General features: G+C 45.9%; 1 protein-coding gene across 1 annotated transcript in view; it reads right to left on the minus strand.

Moving 5' to 3' along the window:
- Positions 1–3,165: 3,165 nt before the first annotated feature.
- mrpl23 (mitochondrial ribosomal protein L23) overlaps positions 3,166–14,948 on the minus strand; it is a 53,735-nt gene continuing 41,952 nt past the window's right edge. The window contains exon 5 of the mRNA XM_080437805.1: positions 3,166–4,488. Within this exon, the coding sequence (XP_080293931.1) occupies positions 4,324–4,488 (165 nt within the window). The 3' untranslated portion in view covers positions 3,166–4,323. The remainder of the gene's footprint in view (positions 4,489–14,948) is intronic.

A 14,948-nucleotide genomic window follows, 5' to 3' on the forward strand; every position in this document is an offset into this window, starting at 1 on the left:
CTTCATGGGGTGTGTAATTGATAGAAAATAAGTAATTTTTGGGGTGAACTCCTCCTTTAAGCTAAAAATTCAGGTCTTTTATTCTTTATTTCTTCCACTGAATGTTTTTAGCAGATTCAGCAGATTTTAGATTGACACTTATAGACACTAATTTCCTGTAAAAGAAAAAAAAAAGAATGCAGTTATCTCACCTGCCTTTTCGAAAAGAAGTTTGGACGTCAGAAGGAACATGTATACATTACGTCTATATATCGTTGCTGTCGGGCAGAAACCTCTTATCTCCTTATTTTAACTTTTTGTGTTTTATCGTAAATGAATGCCCTATGTGATACATACTAGAGCGTACAAAAGCAGCAGATCTGCAAGCTGTAGATATGCTACTTTTTCAATTTTTCAATTTGAATCCTGAAAAGTAACAGTTTTGGACATATGAGGTTTCCACCCGACAGAGGCGATATGGCAACGCATTGTGAGCTTGTAGATCATCTATTTTTGCTTTAAAAAATGTTTAAGGGTATATAATTTGCCTCTGCATCGGTTAAGTAATACCATATTAAATTAAGATAATTCATAACCGTTTGGGTGGAAACAGAATTCAAATTCAAAAATGGCAAAAATAGCAGATTGACAAGCTTGCAGATCTACTATTCTTTATACTTTTGTGTGACTCTGTGATCAATATATATATATATATATATAAATAATAATGTGTGGTTGTCACAAAATCACACCTTGGCTTGTCCCCCGCGGCACACCAGTGTGCCTCTACACACTGTTTGGGAACAACCGGATTAATCCATAGATTATAATAGATCCCATCTGTGAGGTTATTCTGGCGATAAATGAAACCAATCAGATATACAGTCGGTACTGTGTCTGCTTTCTGCAGTGGTGGACAAATTACAGATACTTCTGGTCAAATATATTACTCAACTACAAGTGAAAGTTGCTTTGTCATATTTGTCCTAGAGTTAGAGTGTTGGAAAACCTGCCTTTAGAAGGTTCCAAAGTACAACTTTACGAAGTACATTTTCTTTTTTAACATCAATGCATTGCTGTATTGAAATTGATGTTTCCGAAAACATTCAAGTATCCAAAATATTAAAATACCAAAAAAAAAAAAAGTACTTTCAGTACCGTATTCATGTAAATGTACTTAGTTAGTGTCCACCACTGCCTGGCTCACATACAACATGACTGTACTGGATAAGAGCATCTGCTAAATGCCTAGATTGTAAATTACACTGCGTTTGAGTGTGCAGTCTTGCTTTCTGCTCTGTGAGCCTGGGGGTTGTGCCAGTATTTTCTACTCACAGGTTTCTACTCATCCTACGCCGATCCCTAAAAATAAAGCATGATGTCACCGTGTGGATTCCAAACATGGACTGCAGTAGCAGAAACAGGGTCATGTGTGCAGTGCACTCGACTAATGCAGCGACGAACGAGGGGGGAAGGGGTGGGGTGGGGGGGGGGGGGGGGGTGTGAGTAAGAGAGAGAGAAAAAATGAGGAGAGCGGAGGGCCATTTAAAATATTCAACCCCCCTTCCATTAACCAACCATGTAAGGATGAGAACATGACCTGCACTGTACAAGAGAGAGAGAGAGAGAGATGGTGCACTGTGGGAGTGGAGCTCTTTCATCCTGCAGCCTCCTCTTAAATCCAGCTCAGCATTTTCTTCAACGACGTCATCTCTTCTCCACGATCGCTACCCTCCTCACATACTGCCTTCACCTCCATCCTCTCTCTCTCTCTCTCTCTCTCTCTCTCTCTCTCTCTCTCTCTCTCTCTCTCTCTCTCTCTCTCTCTCTCTCTCTCTCTCTCTCTCTCTCTCTCTCTCTCTCTCTCTCTCTCTCTCTCTCTCTCTCTCTCTCTCTCTCTCTCTCTCTCTCTCTCTCTCTCTCTCTCTCTCTCTATTCTCCCCTTCCTTCTGCATCTTCTTCTCATCTTGCGCGCACAAAGCGCCTCTCACCGGCCTGCGCTCGTCTTACCCCCATATCCTCTATCTACCCCTCTGTAACGAGCCCTTTGTTAACATGCTTCACATCGATCATCGTAACTCTGCAACGAGCACCCCCCCCCCCCCTCACTCCCTTCCCCCCCCGAGGAGTGTCCTGTCATCCGAGTTAATTTGGGACAAGATGTAATGTCCTCCATGGTCCCCATCGTCCAGTCACCCCATTCAAGACAGCATCTTCCGACAGGCAGAGGGGGAGAACACTGTGAGAACAAAAGACGGACCGGGACGTACTGAACAGGGGGAAACGCATTATGCTCACAGCTTTTTTTTATTGGGTATGAGGAGAAGGCAGAGGAAAGGGAGTTTGCAGGGGTGGAGGTGGGGGTGGGGGGCTATTGCTTGGCAAACGCCGGCGCTAGATTTCCCAACTTTCATGTGGGGTCTGTTCAGGCGGTGAGGAGAGCGGACAGGAATTCGGTCTCCGTTCAAGCAGCTGTTCCTCTGGAGGTCCAAAAAGGAGCAAGTGAGCCGAGGAGCCACGGAGAGACTAATACACGCCAAGCAGCCGAGGAGCCACGGAGAGACTAATACACGCCAAGCAGCAAGAGACAGAGACAGACAGAGAGAGAGAGAGAGAGAGACAGACAGACAAAGAGAGACAGAGAGTGAGGGAGAGAAAGAGAAAGGCTGTGCTAAGGGGAGGTTTGTTTTGTTCTAAATCAAATTGTTTTATAGCGACGCAGGGGGCGAGCGCTTCCAGGCAGAGTACAACGAGGCCAACAGGATCAATATTGACATTCTCTCCTTAGTGATAGCGGTGTTGGCTGGTGCCAGGTCAGCGACTGGCCGCTGGAGGAGCAGCCCGGCATTAGTGGTCACGGTTGGGGGACACTTACTGTAACCCTCGGCCTCTCCGCACACAATGGAGGGTCTGAGTGAAGCCCAGTTAAAGTTCCTTCAACCCCCCCCCCCCCCCCCTACATGGGCCCTATTACCGTAAGAGCACACAGTCCTCAAGTGGCCCGACTCAAACACAGATCATTACTTTGTCAAAACAGCTACCAGACCACATTGGCACGCGCACACTCAGACTGTTACGTGCGGTGCTGCTTGAGGGGTGTTTTTTTGTGCCCGGCATTCTCCAAACGCAGCAGCAGCAGGCCGCGGGAGATGAGGTGATGAGAAAAAATGTGAGCAAGGCAGAGCACTCTTTGACAAGTGAGCTTTTTATTTGTTTGTTTTTTCACTCAAACAGTACTTACAAATGTGACTAAATTCACTGCCATGTCCCATAAGTTACACAAACACGCACGCATACAGTTTCTTCAGAGGAGCTTTTCAGAGTGAAGAGAGTAGAGGCTTTGCTCCCGCCAAAAAAAAGAAAAAGTGGGACGGAACGCTCCAGCGAAATTCCACGTTGTTGCTTTATTGAAACAACATCTCAATTGTTGTTTACCTAAAGTGGTCAATTAATCCAAGGCAAACTCATAAAAGAGGAAAAGGGGGCTTGCGGGTTGTTGAGGCGGCGCGGTCCAACTGGCTACGTGTCAACGGGGGTACGAGGGATCCCACACCAACAACATCCACCAGCCTGCAGGAGAGGGGGGAGGATGGGGGGGGGGGGGGTGCCAGTGGAACAGGAGGCGCAGAGGAAGGAAGATGTGATGGAGAAGAAGGTTGTGATGAAGAGTCAGAAATAAGCAGAAGAAGAATGTAATCTGCAGGAAGAGGTAAAGAAGATGAACAGATGGAGAGGAACCGAGATGGGAGGGGCGGAGGTAACAAAGACGAGTTTAAAGGAGAGGAAAGAAGGGAAGGAATTGAGGAGGGCAGGAAGAGGAGCCCGAGGAAGGTAAGAAGAGGAGTGCAAGGAAAGGGAGTTGGGTGGCGGAATAGGAGGAGCAGAAGGGGAGAGGAGGAGAGGAGGAGGGGTCATCTGAGGTGATGGAGGTTCGGCACGGTGGGCTGGTCTCTACAAACATGGACCCGAGCCACTCTCCTCCTACTGTGGTTCTGTTCTGGCTCCGACTACTGGACTGCAGCCTCTCTCACACTCACACACACACACACACACACACACACACACACACACACACACACATGCATCTCCAGTCTCTCAATCACACAATACACACACCCGCACGTGCGCACGCACACAAACACACAAATTCATTTATATGTTTTACCATTCACACACACACACACACACACACACACACACACACACACACTTGGACTAATGTCTTACACAAACAGAATTTGCAAATGAGATCACGCCGTAAATCAATAGATCACCGAGTCACGCCGTAAATCAATAGATCATCTGTGCACGCGCGCGGCCACTCTCGGGTCAGCGGGTTCAGTTTCAGAGTCCGAACCAGTCGGTGACCCCTCCTCGGGTGGGGTCGGGTTTCTGACGCTGCTTCTCGTCCTCCATGAACTTCTCCTGCAGGGCCTCCATGGAGCCCTCCTCCAGCGCCGCGTCCTTCGCCGGGAAGAGGTCTGGGAAGCTGAACGTCTGGCCCTGGCCCTGGATGGACGGAGGGATGGATGGATGGAGGGAAGGAGGGATGGATTGATGGAGCCCAAAGGGCAAGGACAGAGACAGAGACAGACAGAGAGAGATGGAGTGATGAGTAGAAATAATTAACCACTTAAGGCTATTCCAAAGACGCTCAAAAATAGCCGATCTACAAGCTCACAATGAATATTAATATGAATTAATTGATTAATAATATACATTTTCGCCTACCATGCCCAAAATAAGTGACACTGGGGGGTTTAATGTGGTTAACATACTCCACATTACCAACCATACTTTGTCTGGACAGAAGTTCTCTGATAAGACGTGCCTCTGTCTACATTTGATTTAGATTTAGTTTTTAACCCATTAAGACCTGGAACTGTGTCATTTTTAGATTTGAGCTAAAAAGCATTATTTTACACTTTTGGCTATTAAAAAATAGCAGATATACAAGCTCATAGCATACCGAGTGCCGCGCTATGAGCTTGTAGATCTGCTATTTTTGAAAAAACGTGAAAATGTGTGCAAATCTTTTAAATATATATATTTTTAAAGCGAACATTTTTAACTCAAATCTTTGTTTCTGGGGGGTCCCTGGAACAAAATATTTTGATGGGGGTCAGCGGCCAAATACATATAATTTTGGGGGTCCTTGACATGAAAAGGTTTGAGCACCACTGATATAGAAACATACGTTTTTCAGAATACTGTTGAGATTTAGGAGACATGTAGAATCGGCTTCAGGTCTCAATGGGTAACACAGTGGGATGGATTCACCGGCGGCCTCCTGCAGGTCATGTGTGAACGAGCCAACGTGTTTTTAAACCTTTCCTCTCTCTCTCTCTCTCTCCATTTCCCACAGCGGTGCAGCGAGGAGGAGGAGGAAGAGGATGATTTGGAATTCAGGCCACCACTGCCCCCCCTCTCTATATCTCTCCTCCAGTTACACAAACGCGCCGCTCTCTCCCTCTCTGGCATTCGATTTCTCGTACTCTCTCTCTCTCTCTCTCTATCTCTCTCACACACACACACACATTCAATATCTCTTCTCTCTCTCCATTTCTCTGGTCTTCATTTATTCAGAAGCAGAAGATGGTATCCATTATTTAGTCCGAACCAGCCCATCTCTGGCCGTGCCTAATGCATCACTAGACCCCAGCATAGAGTCTGTTATCAGCCTGCCACACACACACACGCATGCACATGCATACGCACACACGCACACACACACACACGCGTAAGAGTGCAAGCATAATTATACACATATCATTGATTATACCTCTTTGTCTCATATCTATCTCTCTATCTATCTAGAGCCTACATCGCAGCTTAGGATTAGATTCCCGTCCTTTTGATTAGCGTTTCGGCATTTCCGATAAATGCAATATAATGGAGTACGGATGATGTCATGAGTTCTTTGCGCAACTGGGTGGGAACCCTTAAAAAGGCAGGAACAAATCTTCTCTGCCCCAAACAGCTTATTCTGCTCTTCTTTGGTGTAGTTTGGTGGATTGGATGATTGAAGTCTATCAGTAACAAGGGTTTATCAGAGACTACCTCCAGCATTTGGGAGCAGAGAGAGAGTGGAATGGCCTGCCAACAGTCCTGACCTTAACCCAACTGAACACTTATGGGATCAGCTTGGGCGGTGCTGTTCGTGCTAAGAGTGACCAACACAGCAACGTTGGCCGACTTTGTGACAAATCCTGGTTGAGGAGTGGAATGCCATCCCCACTCCCACAGCAGCACTCCCACTGTGTGACTGACCAGGCTGGTGACCAGCGTGATTAGGGAGGTGCCAGCCAGACTGTTGTGGCTGTGTGTATGGTTCTTCCACACTCCTCCTACGCTCCCGACTATGTTTGTTAAATGAAGACGTTGCAAAACTGCCAAATGTGTTGTTTCTTCCTTGTTTACTGATAGACGTCATTCATCCGATCCTACCAGACGACACCAAAGAGTGTTGTTTTGACCTTAACCCATTTAGACCGGGAAAGTATCTGTGTCATTTTAGTTTCAAAAATAGCAGATATACAAGCTCATATGAGCTTGTATATCTTTGAATATATATATATACATATATATATGTTTTAAAGCCAACATTTGTAAAAAATATTTAGTTCCAGGGACCTCCAGAAGCAAAGATTTGATATATATATATTTGCTTAAAAAATATATATATTCAAAGATTTGCACAAATGTTCCAAGATTTTTCAAAAATAGCAGATCTACAAGCTCGTACGGCGCCGCGCTACGAGCTTGTAGAGCTGCTATTTTTGAATAGCCCAAAGAAACCCAAAAATGACACAGAATGGGTTAAGAGTCAATATAGCAACAGCAGAATAATAAGCTCTTTGGCATTGGCAGAGAAGATTTGGCCGATTCTTCACTGGCACAACCCACAACATACTCAGCTGTACTGCCGTGCCGATTATGGCATATGTATTGCAGATTAATCGTCCCCAAAATAATAAAAAATCAATTGGCAATAATTGTCTTACGGGGGGGGGGGGGGGGGGTATATATCCATCTTCAGCCTTCAGGCGGGAAAATGCGGATGCACATGGGCACAGGCACACATACACTACTGTGAGCATGCACCTCCATATTACACCCACACTGTACACGAGCGAGCAGCATGCATGTACATGCATGTACACACGCTGCACACACACACACACACGCGCACGGCTTTGACAAATGGCCCCCACCGATGTGTACATGGGACGCTGAGCTGCGTTAGAATGTCTCTCATTTGTGTGACGCGACCACAGAACCAATTGTGCATTTCGGAGGTACTTTAATCCATTTAGGCCGGGAAAGTATCTGTGTCATTTTAGATTTCTTTGGCTGTGTGTGCAAGTCTTTGAATATATATTTTGTCAAGCGAACATTTGTAGCGAATATTTTGTTCCAGGGATCTCCAGAAGCAAAGATTTGAGTTAAAAATGTTGTTTCAAAAAGATGATATGTATTCAAAGGGTTAGGTAAGATGTGCACAAAATGTTTAAAATAAATATTTAAACAAATATTTTTGATTAGGCCCAAAGTATAAAATAATGGTTATAGCCCAAAAAAATCTAAAATGACACAGTATGCGTTCCTGGTCTTAATGGGTTAAAGCCACTTTGGGGGGAACATCACACAAACACATCCAGTGCACGCGCTCCAAATACTGTAAATCCGCCTGTTTGAAATTTTGTCATAAATATGCTTTGACCGCCGCAAGAATGTCCCTCGCCACAATTGTGAAATCCACCTTGTGAGATTTCACCAACTGACATTCTCCGTTTTGCCAGCCGCTACCACTCACCCAGTACTGAAAAAGAAGGGGCCGGCTTGATCCAGCAATTATCTTAGAGCATCATAGATGGGCCAGCAAACATCAGCTAAAATGATCTGAATGTAGGGTTTTTGAACTAAGACAATGTCACACAATGTACTGCCTAAAAATGTGAAATATTTTGGTTGGGGTCAGCGTGTAGGCGTAAGGAATGGTCTGGCTGTGCAGAGAATGTTACTTTGTCTGTCTCCAACCCCCAAAATACCAGGAGAAACATGCATGCATATATTACCACATAGCATGGTTCAATTCTCAAAGGGGGGACAACATCAAGTTTATGTAAACCCTAAGATGCAGAGCAGAGATGGCCTCGTCTGCACCAAAACATGCTCCTCTTTGCACCCAAAAAAACTAAACAGTAATGCTATATACTGTACTGACCACAGCAGCAGTATTGCATATGTTACTGTTTGTGTTTGTTTGTGTACGTGTGTGTGTGTGTGTGTGTGTGTGTGTGTGTGTGTGTGTGTGTGTGTGTGTGTGTGCGTGCGCGGTCCAAAGCGCATATTTGGTTTACAGGGCTGACTAGTATCGTTCCGGAGACCAAGCACAAACACGGCAACATCAATCAATAAACAACAAACAATAACAAAACAAGAGTGCCCCAAACCGAGGCACCGGGCAAGGAGGAATGGGAGCCGGCCATTGGCTGGGGCTTTAACTAATGAAAGCAATGTTTGGAAGGACACTGGGCATCCAGGAAGGAATTCCTGTGGCTGAGTTTTTCTCTCACACGCAAGTTGCCCGACGCTCACCACTACAAACATCGCCCAAACAGTAAGCACCTACTGTACCGAGTGCACTACACGCAGGTCGACAAAAAAAAAAAAAAAAAAACATTTAAGACTAGCTAAACTGTCAGAATTAAGGTCCTTACACACCGGGGCGATTTTTTCGTGCGAATAATACGCTTTTTTTTAAAACCTTATAAAGTCAATGCAAGCGTACATGGCGCGAAAAAGCGGAAAAGCGAAGCGAAAAAGCGTCTTTTAATTATTCGGAACGAGTCCGAATTTTGCGTATATTCGCCGGTGTGTAAGGACCTTTAGCACTCTACTCTAACAGCGTCTGGCAGCGCGCACACGCACACACACACACACACACACACACACACACACACACACACACACACACACAGCTAGCCTAAACATACTGTAGCTGCTTTGAATCATCTCAGATAGATATACAGTACAATAGTCATGTTTTGATTGAGACCAATCGATTGCCCTGCTCGATGGGGTTTTCTTCATTGCCGTTTTGTTTTAAAGGCATACTGTGTAACTTTGCCCTGTGTTTACAAAACAAAACAAAAACCGCCCCTCAACAAAAATATCGCTCTATACCAGCAGTTATCAGCCACTGGAGTAGTGTGGTGGTGTTTATCTGCAGAAAAAACACTGCCCTCTTGCTGTATTTTGGCATTTTCAGGTGTTTTGGTAAACAGGAACGTATTGGGGCGTTACCTTTTGAGAGCTTCCAGCCAATAACACCGCAAGGGGTGTGTCCAAAAGGATTCCATTTCAAACTGCTGTTTGAATATTTGTTAATGAAAATGCAAGCTTCCCCAGCCCCTCCCCCCTCTCTCTTTCTCTCGGACAGAGAGAGGTGGGGGGAGGGGCCAAGCTTGAATCCTTGTTTACAAACAGAAAGCTAGAGAAGTTACATGGTATACCTTTAAACATACTTTTCTACCATCTACACTACAGCATCGCCACACCCTGCTGAGGATTCTAGTGCTAGGCCAGCAAGGTTGCAGCTAGCTTACATGGCTCAAGAGTTGGGGGGTATTAACTTACAACCTGCCACCCAATCTTTAGGCATGTGGGCTACAATCAAGGCTGAGATGTCCAACCTGACTTCTCTCCACAATACCGGCCAGGAGCAGACACCAGGCTGCATCTATCCAAAACATAACTATTAGGGAAACTACTATTATTGAGTGTCAGACTGGACACAGGTCTGAATATTAGTTAGTCGATAAGCCTGGCCATTTGGCTCTCAACTCTCTGATACCAGTTTTTAGGGAGCAGCTAGGGATGAAAACTGCATAACCTTCAATCAAATGAAGGGAGTAAAAAAAACTCCTTGCTTTCTGCCCCTGCCTCGCGGTGACAACTGCAGCGCAAACCACAGAGGGCTAGCGAGGCACGGTAACACGGGAACAGAGACGGGAGCATAACCCGAGTCGAGAGGGAACCGGCTCGGCCAGGCACAGCGAGATAGCGGCTAGAACCCAAGAAAATCACCTAGAAACCACAGAGACTGCCAAGGACCTCAGTGTCGCTCGGCACTCGCCATTGAGGAACGCACAAATCCCAAATTCGATTCAAGATTCAGTGGGAGGAGGCCTGGTGGAGAGGAATGAGGGGGGGGGGGGGGGGTAATTGAGGAAGAGATGAGGAAGGAGGTGGAAGATAGCACCGCTCTGCCATGAACAGTCGGCATGGTAACAGGGGGACTACAGCGATGAGCCAAACAAGCCTCCAAGCCAGAGTGAGAGTGAATGCTGTCGCATGACAATCCCCAGTTATACGGCACTGTTGCTGGACACCTTGCGTAAACACGGCATGAAGATTAATACCGGCCTCTGAGAGCGCGATTCACAAAAACAACAAAGCCCAGAGATTGGAATCAACAAAGCACTGAGACACGTTAAACAAGTCTTCTTATTGTTGGCAGCAGGCCACACCCCGTGTGAGTGTGTGTGTGTGTTTCTGTGTCTTTGCGTCTGCCGGACACATTTCCGCAGTCAGAGAGAGTGCTGGCAGAGAGCGTTCATATTTTCGTTTGTAATGTATACATCACGCCGCAGCAGAGCAAAGCCTCTCCCCCTTGGCCTCAATGCTGCTCCGTGAGCCAAAATGAACTTTCCTGCGGGTCTGCCTCTATTTCTGTGTCCGCGCATGAGCGGCGCGCGTACATGCGAAATGAGTGATTTATGGAAAACACTGAAGACCAGACAAAAAGGACGAAAACACAGAAAGTCTGGCAAAAAAAAAAGAAGAGAAAAAAGATACAGTGCCTCCCGAAGCTCTCTGCCTGTTAGCTAGCCTGCACCCTAAACGACAAATTAAAGGACTGGCCGAGTTTCCATCGTTTTGGCATCGGCCTCGCCATGCTCTCAATGAAATGGAACCGGCATCTAGGAATATTGGGACGAAGCCCCATACTTTGAGCCATGTAAACATATGCCTCTTACGCACATGAACGAACCATTACACCCACAGTTTCCCTCTCGAAGACACAGGCAAGAAGGGGGGGGGGGGGTCAAGAAGAGAAGGCAAATGTTGTCATTGACTCTGTACCAGCCCTTCTCATTTTCCCCCCATCTGTGTGTTTATGTGTGTGTTTCCTTATTAAGCTCAAATTCGATGCCCCAGTCGGTTCCAGGAAGGAGTGTGCATCGGGTGTGCATGTGTATGTCTGCATGCGCGTGTACAAGTGTGTGTACACGTATGACAGTCAACAGTGGAGTCATCTATAAGCCCCAGAAGTAATCCTGTTTGCAGAACCAGAGAGGGAAAATCAAACGGAGAGAGAGAGAGAGAGAGAGGGAGGGAGAGAGGGAGAGAGACCGAGAGAGGGAGAGACTGAGAGGACATGGAAATAGAGATCCAAAGAAAGACGTGTGACCTTTTTTGTTTTCTGCTCTGTGACAGTCTGAGCATGCAGCCACTACACTCAAATAAAAACAGAGGGGGGAAGAAAAGAAAAAATCTCCATATTGAACAGCAAAAGAATGTTGTTTGGAAAAATGTGTGTCCAGCAGGCTTGGAAATGCAAAGTGAAATCACCATTATTCATAAGGTCAGATTATAGTAGAGAAAGACATTGGCTTGATGTGTTTAAAATGCCTTTGATGAAAACAAGGAAGGTGCCAGTACAGCGCACGTCGCTTTTCCACGGAGCGGGAGATGAATAGAACATTGTGGTGTGTGCATGGGCTGGCAGCTGAGGACACAAAAGGCTGATTCAACCTGCCGCTCTGAGAGCTGCACTTACGGTGCAAGACTGGACTGGACTGGACCGAGACCAAGAGACGGACATGATCGGGCCCAGACATGGACATGTGACAGACAGTGAGGATGCTTTTTGCCTCCATCTGTGGTTAATGACAATCCAGCGGGCTACAAGAATGCGCTACTGACCTCAAGGACAAAAAAAAAGAAGCCAATCTGACATCCAAGAGGTAATTGAACTGCAGGCTTTGTAGTTGTAGTTTTGAGTTTTATTTTACATCTGCTGCACCGAGTTCTTTTCTCTCAGTAACCCAAACGGACAGAATGCAATTGGTCTTCCTGGAATCAGATCTTATCCCCTCTCAGAATGACAGTAGCCAGGAGGAGTGACATTTTTATTACTTTCGAGACAGGTGCGCGGGTTCGGACAAAGTTCCGCCGCAAAATCGTAACGTAAGCGCCTTCAAATGGCAACTTCCATTCAGAATAAAGAGACAAGAAAAACACATTGTAAGGCCCTCATGTGCGCACCTAGGATCACCTTTCTTTTTCCTCCTCATCATCACTCAGAAGTTAAATCGGATTTGACTTTGCATCTGCGAGGGGTAACCGCGCTACACTGGCCGTACTGTACTTGAGCTGTGTGTACTGTAATGTGACTACACCCCCGGGTGACCACACTTCAACTGTGTTCAGTCACGGAGAAACTCGCGATGCGGCCACCTGCTGGGAGCCTTAAGACGCCGTTCCAAGTGGTACCAAAACGCAAACGTAAACTTGTTTGCTGTGAGGTGGGAATGAATTGTAGGCCTTTTCCAGGGGTGACATTTGGGTCCCAGAGGGATGGCCATTGCCACCCCCTAGCGTTCACATTTAACCACAAATTAAATTAGTTCATGCCTTATTTTCTCCACTTTTTTTGGGCATCTTTAATCTGGTTTTAGATCGGCACTGAGTGCATCCCAATCAATGCCAGTCCATCTACATGTCACGTGTTTTCTAGTCTGTAACCATACATCAATTTGATTTCTTTTTTTATAGCGATAATAGCCGATCTACAAGCTCACAACGCGTTGTGGATGGGTTATTTTATCTATGTTTTTCTCTTAATTGGGCTTAACTGATTCACTGTCAAGAACGACTTCTGACGAGACGTCGTCCAAACGCCCACACACCGCAGCCTGTGTGTGAATGATCCAAGCACCACCGGACCCCCGTGCGTGTAATGAGCCGATCTCCGTGAGGAAGGAGGTCAAAGAGAATATTCCCTGATTTCTCAAAGGTACAGTAAAATCGCCGTTTTCGCAAGCAAGGGGACGGTAGATGATGTTTTAACTCTGGCAGTCAATGAGTTAATTGGTCCCTTTTTGTGCCACCCTCCAGTTTCTTTCTGAAACGACGGCTCTGGGCCTTTCTGACGAGGCCAAGGGACAAGTTCAGTCCGTGTGCCCCGAGGAGGAGGAGAGCACTCCACCCCGGGAGCAAGGGGGGGGAGATAGAGACATCCTGAGAGCAGCCAATAAAGATCAGCCAGATGTGGGTGGGTGTAAGAACAGAGGGACTGCGGTCACGTCTCTTCTGGGCTCTACACTGATGGGAGAGAGGTGTTGACGATGCGGTCGCACTCCCATGCGGCCGAGGCGCATGCTGTGGTGGCCCGTGTGGTGCTGCAGCGGTGGAACAGTAAAAAAAAACCTGCTGAAGCCGAGGGAACAGGAGGGCGACGCGAGCACTGTCCCGCTGTGAGCCGTGTGTGTGTGTGTGTCTCATTGTCTCATCATCATCAAAGTAGGCGTGTCATGGGTTATGTCTTAATAAGAAAACATTCATTGAAAGGGAGCCTGTTAGGATAATTACCCGTTTTTTCAAATGCAGTTAGGATTTATTTTAGTATACAGAGCATAACGTTATTGTCGGCAAAAGTATCAAAAGTGTTTCGAGCTTGCAGATCTGCTACTTTTGCTATTTTTGAATTTGAATCCTGAAAAGTAACTGTGTTGGACGTGTGAGGTTTCCACCCGACAGAGACGATAAATTGATTTATATTAAAGCTATGCTCCATGCTGCTTTGTCCTGTCACTGCAAAGGTTTTGTTAGCATTGGTAGGTTATATTTTCGGCCATCTGGATCCATTCCGTGGGACAAAATGACATTGTGTTTATGTGTTGAGGTGACGGCTGTTATTTCATATTAAAAATCAATTATTCACAGGGAAAAGTCCCAATAATTGATGTTTAAAAAGGCCTATACTTAATTCCGTTAGTGCCAAAAAACACATGGATTCAGTAGGTCCCCTGGAATTCTATTCAGTGTGGAAAAGCTCATGGAACCATGTTTAGACCGTCGTGTGACCCAGAAACTTTCCACTGGGGTCTGTTGAGGTGAATAGAACTACACAAAAGACACTACTACAAAATCCGTTTGGAATTGAATGAAACACTGGAATTAATGATCGGCCAAATCATGGTTATAAATCAACGTCGATCAATACTTTTAAATGAGGAATCTTTCAGTCAATGTATTCACCAATAAGCTGCAACTGACATGCCTGCCGAATGCAGATTTGTTTGAACTAAATATCAACCTGGCATCCCCAGTATTTTGGGCAGCAAATACAAATACACTCAAATATAACATCGCATCATGATGTGTTGTCAGCTCGTATATCTGCTATTTTCACTATTTGTTGTACGTCAAAAAAGAAAATATATACGTATACATATGGCTTAAGAAAGTATGGGGCTGATATATTGGTTTGGCGAAATATGGCTCTAACCCTAGAAGAGATGCCGACTGATTGTAAACAGTTCCTGCTGCCAGGCCCTTGGGTGGGCCATGCTCTCACTCACACACGCACGCACGCACGCACGCACGCACGCACGCACGCACGCACGCACACACGATTCTCTGCCCCTGTGTGCCTCTTGTCCAGACATCTCGGTCCAACCATTCCAGGAATAGGACAGAACGAGGAGACAGACGGGGGAGGAAGGAGTTCACAGAGGAGAAAGTACTTCTACCAGGGGAGAGACATGAAAGCACACTGCTGATCTCACACAGAGAGGACAAACTCTGATCTGATCTTTTTAACATTCAATTCAATAACAATTCAACCAGGTGATCCGACAAGAATCAAAGATGTCTCCTTTAGCTGACTTATCACT

This window comes from Gymnoscopelus braueri (genome assembly GCF_963280865.1).
Source record: "Gymnoscopelus braueri genome assembly, chromosome: 9".
NCBI lineage: Eukaryota > Metazoa > Chordata > Actinopteri > Myctophiformes > Myctophidae > Gymnoscopelus > Gymnoscopelus braueri.